This window comes from Mytilus edulis, chromosome 12, assembly GCF_963676685.1.
Source record: "Mytilus edulis chromosome 12, xbMytEdul2.2, whole genome shotgun sequence".
Classification (NCBI taxonomy): domain Eukaryota; kingdom Metazoa; phylum Mollusca; class Bivalvia; order Mytilida; family Mytilidae; genus Mytilus; species Mytilus edulis.
This window is the reverse complement of record NC_092355.1, coordinates 55,022,181-55,043,687: the sequence shown is the minus strand read 5'-3', so window position 1 is coordinate 55,043,687 and position 21,507 is coordinate 55,022,181. Positions and strand designations below refer to the sequence as shown.

The following is a 21,507-nucleotide window of genomic DNA, read 5'->3' as shown; positions in this document are numbered from 1 at the left end:
TTCTCTTGAATATTCAGTTTTCCTGTATTGTTCCTAATATGTTAAGTACAAGAGTCATCGTTAAAAATTTCTGAGTGGTAGATCTCGATTAAACGTTTATTGTTTGTTCATCCGATTCTAGATAAACGCTGGAATAGAAAAATTATCATGTCCATTTTTAGACAAACAAAATCCAATGATATGCACATGTCAACATCCAGCCTTTAACATTGCAAGTGTTTATACTCTAGCTATTACACTCATAATAAGCTGTTTTTTCTAGATTTTAACCTCCATCTGATGCTGCAAATAAAATATGTTTAAGGTGGTTTATCGGTATTTCTTAGATCATTTTTTTTTATTAGAGTATTATATGAGATTGACAAAAAAACATTTCAATAGATATTTACTCAATATTAGTTTGTTTTTTTAAATGATACTGTTGAATCGACTATCGGCTCCTTGGATAGTTTGTTGCTGCGATTATTGTTATCCTTGATATTACCCCTTTATATTACATGTGAACTGTAGTTGTCATTTGTTAGTTTTGATGAATGGTTGAAAAATTAAGGTCTTTTAGTAGTAACGTTACTGGCTAATGATAAACTTGATGCATTATATCATATAAAAGGAAATTTCGGAGTTTGTTTTTTGCTGAATCGACCATTGGACAGTGGTATAATACTTTTGCATTTATTCACCAGTAAACAGCATATTTACGCATTTGTTTAAACGTTGATTAATTCGAGGAGAAAATATTTTAACAGCACTGTTTGAAGTTTAGAAAACAGTCGACTAGTATGAATTTAGAAGTTTGTCTATTTTTGTTGTCGATCTCGAATCGTATCAAATAAAGTTTATGACCTGATGTAGATTGGTTTTTTATGCAGGTCTTTTATGGTTATATAGCTCTTCAACTGTTTCAGTTCCTATACACTCTTGGCTAAGAAATATTTGACTTTGAGCGTTCCTGCGGCAGGTACATCAAAAAAGGCGCTTCGAACGTAGGAATATTGCAGGAAATCAACATGTTGCTATTGCTAAAGAGGTGGCATAGTCGACAAGTTAGGTAAACATACGAGCTGCGATAATGCAAAAAAGGATATTTTTTTTTTATTTACACGACTTTTGCCTCCGGATTTTATACTTTTTCGATTGATTACCAACTCTGTGGTAGGACATTTTTGTTCATATGGTAGTTGGTCAGGTAAGATCCAATATAAAAAGTAAAATCCAACAATCAGAAAAAATAAGGCAGGAACAATTATCTGTTTTCTGGTTTTTTTTTAATGTAATTTTCCTCAAGCGTGTAAGCTTTAAATTTATTTCTTTCAGTTGCTCTTTCTTGGCCGAGTAATTAATGTCCTCCTAGCATAGACTGTTGAAAAATCTTAAACTCCGTAGTAAAATATTAGTAATACGAAAATGATCTATTTTGAAAGATAACATACAAATGTTATATAGTGTACATAACCGGCGAAAATATACTCACATTTACGACACTTCAAGAATAGGCATAGCATTACTAATATTATAACTGCTACCAGTAAAGAACATAATGTAATATCTTGAGCATTTATTATCTCTGTAGTACTACATTCATTTCCTTAAAAAAGACAAAAAAACACTGTTTACTAATAAAAATATTCTAAACAATTACGAATTAAAAGTGTCCCTCAATTAGTTTTTTTAATCCTGTAATAAGTTGACTCAGTGTTTACCAAAACCTAACACATATTTTGTTCTGCGATGATTATTTACAACATTTTATCGTCTCTGTCCTCACCTAGTCTTTTATGACATCCGAAACTGGTAGACTATATACACAATATTGGTATGTGCTTCAAATGGTTTAACCTAAACGGTTAACTATTCGACAATGTTGATAATTTTATAAAATTAACAATTCAATGAGACTATAGTGTAGATATGCGGTTTCGACAATTTATGTCCCTTCGGCAATACTCGACTCCACATTTAAAAAAGCAAAAGCTAATACTAACAACGACAGATAAACGATAATAAATAACATATTTAAAGAATGTTAACTTTTTTCCCTCACATGATGCACCTTTTCTCAGATTTCATTCTATCATCTATTTTTTTTCTTCAGTTAGAGTTTGAGATATCATTTTTATCTTCTTTTTTTTTTTGGCAAACTCTATAGAAATGACAAAGGAAAATAGCAAAATCATAAACCTTTCGGATTCCCGACCTATTTCTGATTTAGTTCTCCGCAGTTTGTATTCATCAGTCTGTAGTGTTCTATGTTGTTTTGTTATACTATTGTATTTCGATATTTACCTCGCACTTATCAACCAAACACGTAAAAGACTTTCCGATTCATAATCTAGAACATTGGAATTGATAGCAACGTCAAAGGTCAATTTGAAGTACGCGATTCTTGTATTTGCCTTAACTCCAAACTGATTAATGATATGACCATTGGATCTTCTGCGTTGTTTGAAAGTATATGACAGTATTCACACCTGATTAAACCATGTTTACCCTTATTTGATGAAACGTTATTATAATAAAAATCTAGACTCAGTGAGAAGTAATTAATGAAAGTAATTGAATTAAAAACTTTGCAAGGCGGTTATAACAAATTATCTCCCTACTTTTAAGCCGATATAAATTATGTATAAAGAAATTATATATCTATTCGTATCACTTTAGTAGATATTGCAGTGACATATGTAAAACGAATATATCTAATTATCTCCCATAATTCAACAGGAAATACATAGAAAAAATATATATTGCAATGATTAGTAAAACGTAATCTATGAATTGATACAGGAAGTTATTTTTCAAACTTGACATAGATTATCATAAACCTGATTTCAGAGAAAAGAACTTCAAACTATTCATTTTTAATCAGTGCAAGCAAAATTATCATATGACATCGGTTTTTTAAACGTTTGTTTGTTTGAATGACGTTTAACGCCCTTTTCGGTAATATTGTTCAATTTCGAAGCGGTAACTGTTTATTTGTTAAGGAATCCAATGCACCTTGATCAAACCACTGACCTGTGATATTCTGAGTCTATTAAGATTAGATTCGAACTGCAATGTGGGAGATTCGAACTGACAATCGTTATGTTGTTAGGCTAATGATACAGAAGTATTTAGTTATCCATTTTATATCCGGAAGTCCTTTTAAACCCCTTATTATGAATTATTGTTGTATTTTTATTTTAATAATCATATCATTATATTGTGCAACTTTTATTTTTGTCGTTACCTCATCAAGACAAGCATCAACAAATATACTGAAGTCTCAGTATATAAAAGACTGAAGAAGTTCATAAAATCTGACAAAACCATTTAGGTGTAAGTTGCAATTTGCGTTTTATATATTTTACTTAAATTGCCAACAGCTTATAGATATAAGTAGATATAAGAATATGTGGTATGAGTGCCAATGAGACAACTCTACATCCAAGTTACAGTTTATAAAAGTAAACCATTATAGGTCAGAGAGTATGATTGCTTGTCATACGTTACATTTAGTAAATGAACATACCTTTGCAGCATTGTTGAATGTAATTAGAAACAGTGAAATGTCTAGTGCCAATAAGACAAGATATAGTCAAACTCCCACTACACTCATTCAATACAATTTCCATGTTTACTGAGTATACCGTCAATCCAAGTTCAATTGCATATTTGATTGTTCCAGTAATGTCTTCGTTCTTAAAAAATAGAAATCAATTAATTTGGTGCAATTCAACACTGATGTCTTAGAATTTAACTATAATAATGTTTGCTATATTAATAGGGCTTTTAATATTGCTCAATACATATGAGACGAATTGCAGATATATAAATTGACTGCAATATTTTTGTACAGTCTTTCCAGATATTGCGGCCTCGGTAATATATTTTTCCATATAAGTTCCTTTCTATTCATCATTATAGTCATTTGAGAAACTGGTTCTTATACAATGAAAATCTGTTATACATTGAATTTTATTTGTTCATTGCACATTACTTTTTTTTCAAATATATACAAAATTTTGTCCTGATATCTGTAATGAGGTTATTTATATACACTCTATTAACAATAATCAAGGGAGATAAAACCGTCAGTTATCAGGACTATAAGATTGATGAAAACATTTATATATATATTTGCTGCTCTTTGGTCTGGTTGTTGTCTCTTTGACACATTCCCCACGACTAAAATAAGATTAGATACAGTGTGTTAGTGGTATAAATAAGGATAATAGTGGTATACCACTGTTAAAAAGTCATGAATCAATTGAGAGAAAACAAATCTGGGTTACAAACTAAAACCTATAAGGGAAACACATAAACTACTGTAAACCAACTTATTGCGGATACTTTATTTCGCATTTTGAACCTTTCTACTCTATTGCGAGGCTATGTATTGTTGTTGTTTTATAATTTACTTGATGTAGTTTAATAAGGAAAGACACAAGTCGATTTATATTCGCGTTATTTTTCTAAACGCTTAAAACGAACTACTGAATGACAACTGTCTCAGTCTTGATATTTTAAGAAAATAAAGTGGGTTGTACCTGGTTTTCTGACTAGCTAAACCTTGCGCTTTATGGCAATGTAGGATATACTACTTTTTATGACCAAATTACATGACGGGAATTCAATACAAACAAGAACACTCAAGACAGAGAAATACATAAATAAATAATACAATAGTACAATAGTACATTACGGCATGTAAACCACAGAATAACAACGAATAACTGAAATTAAATAAGGACAGTACACAAAAACAGCATAATAGAATAACGAACTGTGTGTCTGTTACACGAATGTATCAACTCCACGAATGTCATGTCACAAGTAAATTTCAAAACATTGGATAAGAATCAAAATCAGGTTGTTTGATGTATTTTATAACAATTACAAGAATATTTGTTAGTCTTGTGAACTTTTAAGCCTTTGTTAGTCTTGAATTTTTTTAAATTTTAGTTTCTTGTGTACAATTATGAAATTTGTATGGCATTCATTATCACTAAACTAGTATATACATGTATATTTGTTAATGGGCCAGCTGAAGGACGTCTTCGGGTGTGGTAATTTCTCGCTGCATTGAAGACCTACAGGTGACCTTCTGCTGTTGTCTGTTCTATGGTCGGGTTGTTGTCTCTTTGACACATTCCCTATTTCCATTCTCAATTTTATTATAAAATCATGTAAGTAAAAAGTAAAATCACAAAAATACTGAACTTAGAGGAAGATCAATTTGGAAAGTCCATAATCACATGGCAAAATCAAATAACAAAACGCATCAAAAACGAATGGACAAAAACTGTCATATTCCTGACTTGGTACAGGCATTTTCAAATGTAGAAAATGGTGGATTAAACCTGGTTCTATAGCGCTAACCCTCTCACTTTAATGACAGTCTCATCAATTTCCGATATTTTTACATTGATGCGTTAAATAAACAGACACATTAAATATAATAGTCAAAATATGGGTACATCAGTCATCATCGTTTAACAATTTTAAAAGGAACAATTTAACAGAACACAAAAACATCTACTATCTACGAACACATTTATTGATTTGAGTGTCTGACGTCAGAAAATTTTATACGTCACATAAATTTGTCGTTCAATGTACGTACAATCAATTGTGCAATTAACAGCACTATCTATGTTAACTATATCGGCCTTTATTCTAAAACATATAAATCCTGTGCACATATTTGCTTTAAACTAAAATCATACAAATGAACATGATTAACTTGGTGAATAATTATCTATCGAATAGAAAATAAAAAAATAGAATTACAAATAAAACTTTTAAATACATGAACGATAGATAAACAAATACCGCGACACGTCTCATAGCAATGCAGATTCAAACTCAGCTAAACAGTCATAATCGGGAATAGGTCACGTTCGGTACTTAAAAGACACACGATTTGAATGGTGACCTACAATATAATACGTTGAAAACATGTCCTTAGTTATTTTAGACACAGGCACATGATATGGATCAACCAATTCGTGGAGGTGTCTATAGAATCGAAGGTCATTTTTAATTTTGTTTGAATTTTTCACCACTTTCAAAATTCTAAAAGAAAGTTTAAGAATGTAACATTTGTTCTTCATTATAGTATTTTTTTATGTTTAATAATTTTGCATTTATAGATGTGATGTTTGTTCTGCATATTGTTTAGATCATTTGATTATGAAAGATAGTTGTTTCAATTGCAGTCCTAATACTTCTTCGTATTTCTATTCAAATAATTGAAAAGTTGGTGAACGGTTACACTATTTCCCGTTGCACCGATCGAATTTAAATAATACATACTTTGTAGTACACAGTGCATTTCGGTTGTGGGTATATCTTCTGTATCCAAATATTAAGTTGAGTTGGCTCGAGTGCAGTCAGGTTAAAAACTACATCACTCTGATTGGGAATATCTTTGATATACAATTAATAAAAATAAATTTAAAAAATAAAAAAATCTAAGTTAAGAAATTTATCAAATTTTCAAAATCAAATTATTGTCAACGCAAACTATAATTCGTAATTTAGTGTTTGTTAATCTTATCAAATTTAGCAATACACACGTTCCTTGTGACAGAAGTCATTTAAAAACGTTTGCAGTGCCTCATCCAATACGTGTTTTACAGAATTGCTGTTAACTATGATATAATAAAACGAGGACGAAAGAAACCAAAAGGACATTAAAACTAATAAGTAAAAAGGAAACTGACGTAGGTGACCTATAGTTGTTAATTTTTTGTGTCGTTTAGTCTCTTGTTGTCTTATTGGCAATCATACCACATCGTCTTTTTTATATTGACAATCCCATGGCTGAACAATAAAAAGTCTATCAGTACACAAAACACAATATAGAACACAAAAGTCTGAGCACGAACTCAATTAAAAACTGGCGTACTATGTCAGGGTAAGTTCTAAAAACCTTTGTATATTTCGTATCTCTTATACTTACACACAAATGATAAAGTTTTGTCCATTTTTTCCATTGCAAACGTTATTGAAGCGTCTTCAAAGTCAAATTCACATATATATGTACCAAGATCTGTGAAGTTGAAATTGTGCAAAGTGAGTATATACATATACATTGTGCCCTCCTTGTACAAAGTTGGTGTATATTTTGTTTTGTTTGTCGATACATTTATGCCTCTGTTTGCAATCGGCACTTTGTCTGGTTCTTTTATCCACATTATACTTGTAATTGGTGGTGAAGAAGACTCAGAACCATTGAACAGGCATTGAAACGTCACATCCTCTCCAAAAACAAGTGGTTTTGTCACAATTGCTGCTGTAACTTAAAATATCAAATTTTGATTCTGTAACATTAAATGAATGCAGAATATGTTATTTAATTTTATTCTATCAAAATGCTACATGTATACTCGTAAGAATATTATATATATTCAACAGAAGTTTCATTTCAAAAGAGGTGAACGATATCGGAGGCACAAGCAAGACTTGTAAGCCGAAAAGACACCATCATCACCAGGACGAAAACAACATTCTACAAAACAACTTCAAAAACGACTAAAGACTGAGCAACACGAACTATCATTGCTGAATTAGAAGTAGGTTCAGATACATATTTTAAAAGAACGAATTGGTATAAATCAATATTACAATGTAGACTTCTTTAATTATGTAGTGTTGTGGTTGCCGTTTCAATTTTCTTATGTTAATTTAATGTTGAATATTGTTAACTTCATTTTTGAACCAATTAAATCTATAGTTTGATATAATTTGTGTGTTTTTTTTTTGTGCTTGTATTCGTGAACCGATGAGTCTTGTGGAAACGAAACACAATTAATTTGCACTAGCTTGTGTTGATTGCGTCTTACTGAACTTTGTTTCCAAAAAAAGCGTCCGTTAAAAAGAAACGTGTATTTGATATAAAGAAAATCTATCGGTCTTTACGCATTTTCTTAATAAAAACCGGGTTAAAAAATGGTATGTTTTATCAAATATTTGCGAATGTTCCTTTAATGATATAAATTAGTACAACAGTGAACTGAAATTGACGAGCACAAAATCCAGAAACATCAATGTATAATAATCGTTGTTAAATTTTTTTTAAACGTAATGTTTGTATAATATACAAAACTTACCTGAACCGTGAGCATATGTTCCTAATACAGATATCAACAGCAAAAACAATGTCATCCTGTATAAAACATCATGTTGTCCTCTTTAATATGTAAAAGAAGTATGAAAATAAAAAAAGTTATAAAACGACGTATTCTTCAAACCGATTTTGTTCATATGATATATAAATATAGTAAACATGTTTTCACTTAATTCAATATACCCGAGTATATTAGTGGCGCGAAAAAAATCGAAATCGCATTAACTTCAAATAGAAAGAAACTGGTTAGGAGATGGTTCTAATTGCATATATTCAGAAGAATTGATGGAGAGAATATGTTTATTTTTTATATACAATTCACAAACAAAAACATAGATTTTCTCATGCATTTTATGCACATTATTTCTTTTAAGTGACCATCTCTTGGCTTTATTGTTTTCTTAACCTTTTTTTCTTCGAATATATGAATGAGTCGTATGGTTGGTGGAAAATAAGTTGAAGTCTGTACATGGACATCTAAAGTTGTGTAAGGCAATCGATTATATTCAAAACTCCGTTCATTTACAGATAAGAAAACTTGAATAGATGTCAAAGCTAATGTAATAATAAAATAGCAATAAGAATTAAATACCATTAATGAACCTAAAAAAAAGATGAAACAAACAGAAAACAAAAAGTTATGAAAAACGAAAAAAAATACAAAAAAGCAACACTAAATTGTACTTTAATTTTTCTACCTGATCATCTTCTTCCGATATCTTCTATTTGGTCTTAGAATGCACATTCGTACTCCTACTTTACTAAGATAAACAATTATTTTAAAAAGTGTATAAACAATAATTGCCTACATGTTGGTTATTAGGTACAACATTGTTTTTCATCAAAAGTTTTGATCCATAAAACCTACCCTGAAGGCGATCATCGATGTTTACGTGAAGTTTACAACATCATTTCACGCATCCAATTTAGGTTAGAAATCTTTAGCTAGCTTTAGTAACTGTGAACATTCTGTGTTCGTCTCGAGAGCGGGAGGTCATTTGTTTGAATCCCGAACGGGTCAAACAAAGACGTTAATTAAATTTGTATTCTATTGCAACGCTAAACACGTGGCATCAGAGAGTAAGAGCAGACTGGCCGGCTCAGAGTCGGAAATGTGTCCAATTCGGGTGACTTTTCCTCCTGCGAACTAATATCTTGTGAACTTACACAATACAAAAACCGACTCAGCGTGTCAGTCTTGTAAAAAACGGGGTTAATACTCTTATTATATTTACATGTTATTGTCCTAAATATTAATTTTATTTGTTGCTGGTCGTCATCCATTATTATCACTTATTTTACCGTTATATTATATACAGTGAAGTGTTTTTCTGTTACTGGTTTATTTTATATTGCAACTTCTTCAATTTTCACCGATCAAAATTAAAATAGGGCAGGTGAAATTTTTCAACCAAACACTTGTGATTGTTGGGATATAACTTTGACGGTAAATAATATTAAATCAAATGTGCCTTTTCGGATATATAATATTTGACGGTAAATGGTTTTGAATTAACTCCGTATAACTATTATTTAGTCATGGGTCGGTTTTGAGCTTATTATTCTGTATACGCATCTTTCTATAAAAAAAATAAGACTGAATGTTGACTTTAAATATTTTGATTTATCTGTTTCTTTGGGTTGCTGTCGCATTAATGTATATCCTCCTTTTATTCAAAACCAAATGATTCACTTGGGTATAGAAAAATTGACATCTCTGGACCTCTCCCGTCCCACAGTATACCCTTGCTAAATGGGTGCGTTCGTTTGTCTTATCGGATATATAAATACGCAGCTTTGTCCGGGAATGTATATCCGATGCCTTGTGTAGTGAGAATTTCATGCTTTCTATACATTAAAAACATTTGAGGGAAAGACGATCTACACTCGAGTTGAATGATTGAAAAATGTAAACAACAAGAAAGGTCATCTAAAACTTTTCAAATAAGTCGCATGGCTGATTTTAACAACAAATATAACAAAACAGATCAGCAAGGCAATATAAAAAAAATTGAAACGCCCAGAATAAGTTGAATCCTTTTATAAATTGTTGTCAACATTTTTTATAATTTTTTTTGCTTTTATGACAACTATTATACCAGCCTGAGATATAAATAAACTTGAATAGCAAATGTTGTCACCTAGACGAGACAGCCGTCATTGTACGCTTCAATATATGAGTTATTGCCACTCAATAAACAATGTAACCCCTGATGTGTACTACGACAACGTTTAATGTTTAAAAAATGCAAAGAGAAAAATGATGGAAGAAATGCTAAGATTAACGCTTAAAAATGTAAATGTAAATAAAAATGAAATATATAAAAATTGGAAAACTGTTTCAGATAATAATCAACTGAGGACAAATGAATACACATCACTAAATTAAGCTGATTAATTTATTGCTCCTTTGTGTTCAGTGGCAAATATGTCATGCATATTCACGACTAGATGCAAAGTGGATCAATCTGAAGCAAATGCTTACAAATTTAGACTGTCACTTTTATCAATAAGGCAGAGCGTTTGCTAGAGGTAAAATGTATGCCGTAATTGAATAGATTTGAACCATGATGATCGAACTCGTAAGTTAAGCTATTAGCCCTCATTCCCTCTTTTGTCTTCACGATAGACGAATAACATAAACAAAACAGCATGAATTTACAATCAACAATCAAAAACAGCTACTGTAAGTAAATGAGATATGGACTTTTTAATAATTAAATTCCTATTGCAGCCAACATCTCCCGGTTCGGGACAGGTTATTATTTCCACAAATTACCGTTTGACTATTGATCGGTGATATTCAAGCAACCAAAAGCGCTTTATTAAAAAAATCTTAAATAATTTTTGTAAATTATGGTATTTTGCTGGATGTTTTTTCCCGATCCTATTTCAAACCCCCTGATTTTAAGAGGGCGTATCTAATTAGTCATGCCCGATTAACTTTAAGTACATTGAATCTCAACTTAAAGACCTATAAGTTCGAGGTACAATTAGTAGACAATAGAAATCCTTTGTGAAATGAGATCGTCCCAGGTATCTTAAATAATTATTTTGCGTTGAATAACAATGAACATACACGACCAGGTTTGTAAATACTAGTAATGATCAAATTTATCAAATAAAATAGCAAAAGTCTAATTTTAAATTTAAAAAATAAAACTTACCGTAGCTTGTTTCCTTTCCTATTTCTAATGCCAAAAGGCATTCTCCCGGCTTTAGCGAAAGGCAACATTATCATAAAGCTCGACTCCAAAGAGTTCATACTAGATGGACAAACACATTTGTAATAATTGACATAAATTTTAGTTACTATTTATTTTTTATTTCCTGGAAGTAAATCAAGTTGAGTACGCATTCATTCCATGAAATACTCGGTTATTCTGCCTTCATCTGTCTTTTTACCCGTTTTTATTTACGTCTTTTTTTAAAGATTTGGTTAAATAGTGATTTTGAAATGTTTTATAGGTTTTCCTGTCGTGCGTCCTTTTTTCAAACATTTTCTCAAAGAACTTTTAGGATTTTTCTATTTAAGTGTCTTTTTTTCTTTTTGTGTTATGTTTTACTGTTCTATCGAGGGCTTTGTGTTAAAGGCACAACAAGCTTTCAAATTCATGTTCACGATTTGATTTATAACATACTAAAACTTATTTTCAAATTATGTAAGTCTGAAATAAACAGATATCACTGCATGCATTCGATAATATATATATATTAGATATGTATTCTAGCCAAGAAGTCATCTAAATAACTTTTGAGATAACCGTCGGAGAGTGCCGATTGTCATATAACTCGATAGCTTGTGCCCGTTTAGATTTTGATTTATAAAATTTCAATAAAAATATATAAATATCGGCAAATATAGTTAACTGTCTTTCTGACAGACATCGTGAATTTTGATAAATATAGATTATACCACTGCATCGAGTGTGATACGATATTTATCCACTCGAGACAGTTAAATTTTCAAATTTAATACGCGAGGCTCGCCAAGCGTTTTAAATATTTTAAATTTAACTGTACAGAGTGGATAAATATCGTATTACATGAGATTTAGTAGTGGAATCTATTTTTCTAATGATTTTCAAACAATACGCAGGCAAACTTATTGCTTCTTTGCAACTGATCTGCAAAAAGATGTGTTCTTTCTATGTGACGTCATCAGGCATGGTCGCCTTTTTCATGCCGTCACAATAGGAAATTCAGAGGAAAATAAGATTATTCGACATCATAATCGGATTTTAACCAATGAAGAACTGAGATCGAACGAACAACACGTTAATTAAATTGTTTAGACAATAGGTTCAGAAAGGGATAAATTGATGAGGAATTAGAGAATCCTATTTACTATACCAAATATGTTATCTATGTTCAGATAAAATGTACAACATATATAATACGCACGGATATTTTTCTCTTTCATATTTTCTTCAATTTTCATTGACGTCTTCTGTTTCCTAACAAAAATTAGAATTGGTTACCTGGTTTAAGAAGTCATCCATTTTATAATCCAAATCTGTATACGTAATAGGGGAACATTTTAAAAAAAACAGTTACTTCTTATGTTCATCGATTGTTGCGTTATTCTTTCGAATGTATAATCTAAAATGATTCAGCAGATATTCTATTCATCTGAATAAGAAAAAGAAAGTACACAGACTATATTACAATATGATACTTGATTCTTTCTAAAAACAATACAACCTTTTACGAACTACTATTTTATGTCGTTTTAAGGTTGTTGTCTTTTTTATCGCAGTTACTTTGTATTTTATTTCATGATAGTGCATTAATCACAATTCAAATATAATTGAAAATAATAATGGGGAATGTGTCAAAGAGACATCAACACGACCATAGAGCAGACAACAGCCGAAGGCCACCAATGGGTCTTTCAACAAAGCCTCTTTTGGTCTAGCGAGTTCATTGATTTGTATTAAAATACAAGAAAATATCTGGTTATTGAATTTGAGACATAACCTTTTCTCGAACTTATGTCTTCTATGAGTATTTTTAAATCTTAATGGTGGTATTAGACAAATAATTATGATATGTTTCAATAATGCTTGTAAGCAAACTTAATCATGAACGGGAATAAAATAATAATGAACACATGTTTTATATCGAGCTTGAAATAAAGACTCCATAGACTGACTTACGTCTTCTTTTTATCCAGATAAAAAACGTTGAAACTAAGGGGATGATTTCATCTGGGTGTTCCAATTATATGTAACAAATTTCCACGATATCTTCATACGACGGATATAATGCCTAGTTGATAGTTGTTTGTATCACAGTGTTTACCTGGTTGTTAAAAGCAAGGCAGTTATTAAAGCAGATATTCCAAGAGATAATTTAAGATAGTCACAACGAAGGTATTGAGTACGTCGTCACAAGTTTACGGACTGTTATGGAACATCATTTTTCAACAACAGATCTATTCTCTACTATTTTGTCAGTTAAAATCACTTAATATAATTAATTCATCATTGTATTTGTATTTACCATTAGCGACAAGACATAGGCCGTTTTGCGTCAGAGATTTTATTCCCAATCATTATAATTTTGATTTCCTTCCAAAACACACTTCAGATATTATTCCCAAACATATTTTTTTTTAATTTTAAATAACAATAACTACAAATACAATTGTATATTAAATATTTGCGGTCATTTTGGTAAAAGAGATGTCATATTACTTTGTATTTTGAATTTAAATTTATAAGGTAAATCATTGTTTTAATTTAACAATTTAATAAGAATTATCTTTCAGGGTTATCATTATGACATTTGTTTTCAATGGAGACTGCATATGAATGCTTCTTTGATTATAATACACTTTGCATTTTTGATAGATTTTATCAGCAGATGTTTATTCGATGATTCTTTTATTATTTATCTATTTACTAAAGTTTTGATATCTTCTGACAAAAATTATTCTAAACCACAAATTGGTCCAAGATGGTCTTATGATTAAAGAAATAATGGACGTTACATCACTTTTATTTAGCATCTTTATTGAGTTTTTGATCATAGATTTTCATTAAAGGGTTCCTACAAGGCAATATCATGAATAAGACAGGTAACAAGGCTTAGCATTAACCTATATTAATAAAAGGCCAGTACTCAATCAACCTATACTAGTTATCCTGGTGATACTTTGGATGTTTGAATGTTTTCCATGGAGTAAGTAAGAATAAAATGGTGTACATTTAAACATGTATAGAAATGTAAAGAGTATCTTACAATTAGTGAATAATCTGTATGATAAGATTTGATCAATCAAAAGACATGTTAGTGATTCATTCGACAACCGTATTAGTAATCGAAACCCCAGGATACACCTTACCAGATAGCACTATTGGACGCCAACGGATAACTTTTTTTTTCAATCAATTCATGTCCGTTGGATGTCCGTTCTTATCCGTTAGACGTCCGTTTATATCCGTTTCATATCCGTCTGTTTTGTCCTTCGACGTCCATTCTGTTCGGTGGAGAGTTTTGAACATATTCAAAATTTTGAACAGACGTCCAATGGATGAAGTGTCGGTTGAACGTTTGAGGTCCAATTCACAAACGAACTTCTACCGGGCGTATTACGGATAAAACGGACGATGAACGGATTTGAAACGGACATTAATGGGTAGATAACGGATGAACCAGATAAGTACCGAATGTAACCCGGATAAATGCCAATTAAAAATTCAGCATCAGGAATGCCAATTATTGCTACTATAGTTTGTCGGATTTCTTAAGTGTCATAAACGTTTATTATTCGTGATGGATCTTGGAGTAAATGCAAGTCTTCCCTGTCAATCAGCTATCTTATTCAGGAAAGACTTAACCTTAATGTTGCAAATATAAACCTATTAGGAGAAGAAGATGAGGACTAAGGATATTGTGGACAAGTTCATGGCTTAGTCCTGAAAGACAGTGTAACTTTTTTTCTTTATGACCAACCTATGACCGAGCTTGGATGGGATGATTGGCAGTTCTTTATTCACTTTCTTCGAATGCCCTAAGAGATGTTCGACGAAATACTGCAACAAGCCGGCCCTCGCATAGCCAAGCAAATCACATTTATAGAAATACGCGAAAACCAGGGCTCAAGGTAGTCACCTTGCTTTTGGGGCAAGAAATCGTAGTATGCAGTACGGATGGAGTCATAGAGTTCCCCATATTACAAGATCCGTTTTCACACGAGAGGAACAAATATTAACAGATTTCAAATATATCTACTTCAACTTTTAATGAATGAACTACCACACTGCTCCAACATTTTTCAAATCAAAGAAGCGTTATTTTTCCATAGATGCAAAATAAACCTAATACAAAAATAAAATCAACTAAAAACGTGCACTCAGGTGTCCCTGCCTTTTAAAAAAGGAACCCGAATAAATTGTTATACTTGTTTGATACGTATGATCTTAAATTTTGTTCTACTAACCCAACTTCGCAAAAGCAAACATTACTATAAACAGATGACTTAAACTTGTATACCATGACTATCTGACACCACCCCGTCATCGCTAAATCTTTTTAGAAGTAGTGTTCTATCAAATGTTTGCAGTTATATTATTTCGGTCGTCCTTTTTATCCGGTACGCCTCTGTTAGTTGTCCGTTTTATGCGATACTCATCCGTTGAATATACGTTCGATATCCGTTCTATTAGGTACGTTTCCTTTTCTAGTACGTTTCATATCATGTGTGTGTTCGTTAGGCATTCGTTACGCGCTCATTTTATTTGGTCAGAACACCAACGGACTCACAACGGATACAAATTCAACTGGAAACATTTTGTTCATTCGTTCGGGGTCCGTTCGAGTTATCCGGTAAGTTGTGACCACAGTTTAATTCTTTTTCATTAAACTACCTTAATAACTATGAAAAGGAACAATAGAAACTCATTAAATGAATAGTTTGAAATAAATAGTTTACTCACTGATAATAATTGATAACAAAAAAATCACAAATAACTACTTTGTATAGGCCCTATATAAGTAGAAGATATATATAATATCAAATTGTCCTTAAATCCTAATAAATTACTGACGAAATATTAAATTGTCAAACTTTGGATATTGGAATAAATTGGTGTATTCAAAAGTTTTAATTGAAAAGTTGGGAAAACATAGGACTAAACCTACTTTTAATGGTTTTACAATTTTTTTTTACGAAACTTTTGATATTAAGCTCCTTGCGTATTCAAGAAGTCATATACCTAATGCTATCAAAATTTAGAAAGGACTAGTCGGTAGTTTTTGTATAAAGTATTTAGTAGGATGTATATTGTTTTATAGTCGTTGTTTACTTACTTGCTATCGCGTAGATAGAATGTTCGCCTTGTATGCGGAAGTTCGTGGATTCGACGGATCAAACAAAAAAAAGACAGAAACATTTATATGTGCTGTTTCGCCGTAGAGCACCCTGCATCTAGGAATCAGATTAATGTGCCTATGTTAGGCGAAATCTAATCATACAGACATACCATGTGAACTAGCACGTTTTCATAAGCAGCTTAACAATCCGGCTCAACATTTTCAGTCATATGCAAAGTTATTTCAATGTGTCTAATTTTTCATTATTGTCTATTTTTGTATTCTATATTTAGTTCATATCACTTATATCTATATACTTATTGGCATATAATACAATATTGAGGTTGAACACATTTACAGCATTTTAATTACCAAATCAAATAATCAGTCAGACTTTTGTTTAAATTTCCAATTTTTTCTTGATAGAATATTATGTACGCAAATGAATGCTGAATATGAACATGATGTATTTTTAAAGCCAGCTGAGATATCATCATCGAATTGCAATTGTGTAACCATGGCAAGCACATTAGTAGCATTAAAAAAGCCACACAAAACCTGAAAATATGTATAAATATCAACTGGCCCCACTTTCTCAGTCACGGTCACATATGTTTTAAAACATTATGTCCATTAAGAATCGAAAACTAATAGAATCAATTTAATATGTTATCCTCTATATATGCCTTGAATAAGCCACTGGACATTACAACGTTATCAACTATTTGTTTACTTTCTTTTCTAATACCATCAAAGCTTTAATTTCAACGAAATCTGAAGTATTGCAAAACGAAAGTATCTTAATCATGTTAATTGTAACGCATTATGCAAATTACTGACAAACAATTTACTGTTATTGTACTTTTTTTTGCTTGAACTCATTTTCGAGAATCGTGTATTTCAAACGAGTTAGCAGGTATTTATTGAACAGATTTTTTTTTCGAATTTTATCTTAAAATCGTTTTACATTTTTAGTTATTGTCTTGTGTGTCAATATAGAGTATACTAAAAGTAAACGCGCATATAACCATCTAGTCAACTGTAATAAAAGTAATATATATTCTTCATTTGCATTTCAATATGCAAAAACGTTGGGAAGTTCAGGACAAGGTGAGCCATCTACGCCAGAGAAGGTTGGTATGATCGCGTCAGTTTTGTTTGTAATTAAACGAGTTCAGTAAATCCTTCAAAAACATTGTCTCATTCTATACATATATGTTTCAAAATCAATCGAGAACTACAACTGAAATGTCATATGGCTCGAACTAATCCTGAGTCATTGTTGTTTCTTTTATCTTTACTTAGTTTCTACTTGTCACCTAGTATTCTTGTGTGTTCATTTAACGGATTAACAGGGTAAAAAACATGTCAAGTTATCGATGTAAGATCAATTAATATGCATAGATGAACAAGAAGATTTCAGTTGAAAGAATGTATTTCAATTCGCTTTTATTATTTTCGGGATTTTATACAAAGCTGAACTTTCGTGAATATATATTCATGTCGAAAATAGGTGTTCTAATAGAATGGTATCGTAATATATATATAACAATTGAAGACATGCATTCGAAGTGTTCCCGTTGGCTAATGAGATAGCATCAGAAGACCATCACACCCCATGTCTCATAAGAGTGAACGTAAGATACATGAAATAGAGTCGTTTCTGAAAGATCTCATGTGAAATATTAGTAAAGAGAACAAAGTACTACATTTTTCCATCATTATATAATTATACGAAAAAATGAACCTTTTTTCCTTGCGTCTTGTCTTTTATATAAATGTTTGTATATTTATAAAGTAAAATATGTAGATATGGGTTTAATGCTAGACTGAATCACATCTATCATATTTCTATATATATATTGTTACGGCCAGAAATCGCCTTTAAATTGTAGCCAACAAAAGACACAAATCAATAATAAAATTTAACAATATTTATTATACAAAAGTTTACAAGAAGTATTACACAAATATTACTGTCAACTTAACTGTCAAAATATGAGTCCAATCTTTTATCTTTATCTGTATTCGGATATCTTTCGGAATCCAATCTGAATATTACGATCACAATCCAGTATGATGTTGTTTGTAGAATAAAAGTGTCAATCCAAAGGCTATGAATATTAATGTCTATCGATGTCTAAGTCCAAATTCAAGAGTGAGAGTTTAACTTTAGTGTCTGTATATATATAGTTGTCATGGAAGATTCTAGAACAGTCTATAATGGAACATCCTGGAAAGTTACAACGGAAGTTTCTAGTAAAATGTAGAAGTTTATATAACGCATCTTTTATTAGGATCATTCTGGAATGTTCCAATCATTCTGTAATTGTTCCAGTGATTTCTAAACTGCACAGTTCTAAGATTATTCTGTAAACAACTATCAGGCAACACAACACAAATCAGGCCAACATAAATAAATACAATAATTACAATATCATAACAATATATAAAATAAAATTGCCCCTGGAACTTATTTCGACCACATTATTAGACACGGTTTGTTGAAAACCGCAGTCTACGATTTTTCACAGCACCAGTGTTTAAAAGAGTTCGACCAACAAAAGACAAAGCAGTCAAACTCTTGATAGACGACCAGCATGCATATGTTAGCTGCTCTTTGGTCGGGTTGTTGTCTCTTTGACATATTCTCCGTTTCCATTCTCAATTTTAACGTAAGTCAAACATAAAATACAAGACAGTCATCTCAATTCTAAATCCACATATTAAAATGAAAGTAAAACATATTCGCTATAGTGGAAGATATTAGCAAGCAAAATCGAGGGAATTGTGCAAATGATGATACAAGCATGAAAGTTACCACAAATCATCATTATTATATACTTTTTAAGAAATAACTGCTGGCCATTAAAAATTTTTTTTTCAAGATGGCCACGGCCATTTTCTAAAATGGCTGTTTTCTTCAGTTTGAATATACTGATTTTTCTGGAAAACTTTTCTTTGAACTTCTTTTAGTAAAAAACAATTATCAGGTTTGGCGGCTACCTTCCTTACATCACATATTTATAAAAAAAAATGATTATTTGACATATCCAGTATTTGCGCATGCGCAAAAATGTTACAAAATTCTTTAAAAAACATTTGAACTATTTACTATATATTTAGTGTTTTTGGATGGCTAATGATATTATGAATTGGTTTAATAACATTATTCAAGGTTATGATACACATGTGTTTAACACTTTTGCGCATGTGCTAACTATTAATAGACATCAAGAGCAATTTGTATGCACTACCAGGCAATTCTCAGGTATTTCGATGGATAAGTGTAACCGCAGATCAGCCACTTTTGGAAATGTTTAGTGAGCAAATTCACTTGGAATTGCCTGATTTTTACGGATAAGATAAGTTTATCGTCATGTTTGGTGGATTGCACATTGAAATGACTTGTTATAAATCTCTGTGTGATATAATGCGTGATAGGGGATAGACGTGTTGTCTTACTGAAGCCAATATTGCAACACCAATAACGGCAGATTTTTTTTTAATGTATGTTCAAATGTACCTAGGACTAGACAGGCGCATCAGACAACTTCTTGTATTTTGCTTGAACTGTTAATTTCGGATTATGAAAGCTAAACTCAGAATGAATAATTATGTCATGTGACGAAAACACAAAAAGATGTCTTTAAACAGCTTTTAAGACTTTGTAAAGTGATGAACGAGTTTGGAAATTCAATTCTAGAAGAGTCGTCAGATTTGTAAAAAAATTACTCCATTTAGGAAATTGTTGAACAAGTAAAATATGTAAATAAATTCCAAGATATTGGTCCAAACAATACGAAGATCTTTTGAAGCAAATGCAAAACGAAGGAGAGCCTGCTTTTTATAACCAAATAAAAATATCAACTTCTTTTTTTGGCCGTAAAATGAAACTTGAAACGTCTTTGTCAAAAACAAAGCTAGAAACCATAAAAGAGATTGCGATATCTTTTCTAGACTTTTCATTTCTTGTCACAGTAGACAGTTTTACTTGGAATATTTCTTTATCCATAAAAACAAACTTCTCCTCCGTCTTTATCTCAAGATGTTTCTTGAAATAGTGGTATTAAATCGCTGCAAATGTGTTTACTTGAAACATTCTGCGATTGTCTGATCCAAATTCGGACGCATTTATTGTTGGTGGGACAGCAATTAGGAGATAACTGTATTGTATTTTAAGCTCCGACGGCATCAATTGGGGATTTGATGGTCGCAAATTAAGTTTACTGGCGACGCGTTAGCGGAGACAGTAAACGGGTATTTGCGACCATCAAATCCCAAATTGATGCCGTCGGAGCTTAAAATACAATATTGTTATCTCCATTCTAATGAAACTGACAGAAAACAACGTTAAACATGAATTTAAAATCTGTCATATGCCGTCTGCGCTTGCGCGTACGTCCCATAGCATCAATTGTCAATTGATGCCATGTAAAAAAGTGACGTTATCCAATCAAAATGAACGTTACAAACGTTGTTGCATTAGAATGGTTAATTCCAGGTCACAAAATTGTTGAAAAATATTTGATTTTTATGCAAATGATGTCATACTGCCTCACATAAAATTTTGCCTCGATAAGTATTCAAGAGTAGACATTGCATTTGATGTTTACCTAATGAAGAATTTAAAGGCTGTGACAAGACAAAGGCAAAAATTTTGTGCCAGATGGAAAGGTGTTGGTTCTGGTAAAACACCGAGGATTTGGAGTAGTATTCTCTGTGAAGATGACAACGAAATGAAATTGTTCAAGTTTCTTGCTGACAAAATTGCTTCTTAAGAGACTAATATAAGTGTGTATGTTATAACTCATGGTGAAAATATTCTTTGCAATTTAATAAGGATACTTCCTATCTACCCCTTGTAATCATGAAGAAGTAGATACACGAATGATTGTCCATGTTCGGCATGATTATGAAAAGTGTTGTAAAATGTAATTTTATGTAGTACTGACACAGAGGAAATTGTGAATTACAGCAATTGCAAAACTCGGTAGGACACATTGTGAATAGGTTATGGAAGGAGTAAAGACTTTTGATGGCTTCCTGTACTTGACTTATCAAATGCGTTTGGTCCT

The 21,507-nt window shown here is 31.4% G+C and overlaps 1 protein-coding gene across 2 annotated transcripts; it reads right to left on the bottom strand.

Moving 5' to 3' along the window:
• Positions 1 to 13,571, bottom strand: LOC139497282 (uncharacterized). Of its 2 annotated transcripts, none has more exons than XM_071285466.1 (9): positions 13,270 to 13,571; positions 12,668 to 12,742; positions 8,809 to 8,871; positions 8,094 to 8,173; positions 6,944 to 7,282; positions 6,295 to 6,407; positions 3,509 to 3,677; positions 1,472 to 1,585; positions 1 to 282 (listed from the first exon to the last, which is right to left on the bottom strand). In XM_071285466.1, exons 3-9 carry the CDS (start codon positions 8,853 to 8,855, stop codon positions 266 to 268), a joined length of 879 nt encoding a protein of 292 aa, XP_071141567.1. In that variant the 5' UTR covers positions 8,856 to 8,871; positions 12,668 to 12,742; positions 13,270 to 13,571; the 3' UTR covers positions 1 to 265. The 2 variants fall into 2 exon arrangements, with proteins under 2 accessions (XP_071141567.1, XP_071141566.1); XM_071285465.1 differs by having other exon boundaries at positions 8,809 to 8,915; positions 13,270 to 13,559.
• Between the last annotated feature and the right edge of the window lie 7,936 nt (positions 13,572 to 21,507).

Excerpts from the sequence above, each read along its gene's own strand:
- LOC139497282 (XM_071285466.1), bottom strand. The coding sequence starts at position 8,855 with ATGTGCATTCTAAGACCAAATAGAAGATATCGGAAGAAGATGATCAG. Across the intron at positions 6,408-6,943 it reads CAAAACTTTATCATTTGTGT|ATATTCCCAATCAGAGTGAT; the intron begins GTAAGTATAAGA and ends TGTATATCAAAG. Across the intron at positions 3,678-6,294 it reads AATGCACTGTGTACTACAAA|AACGAAGACATTACTGGAAC; the intron begins GTATGTATTATT and ends CTATTTTTTAAG.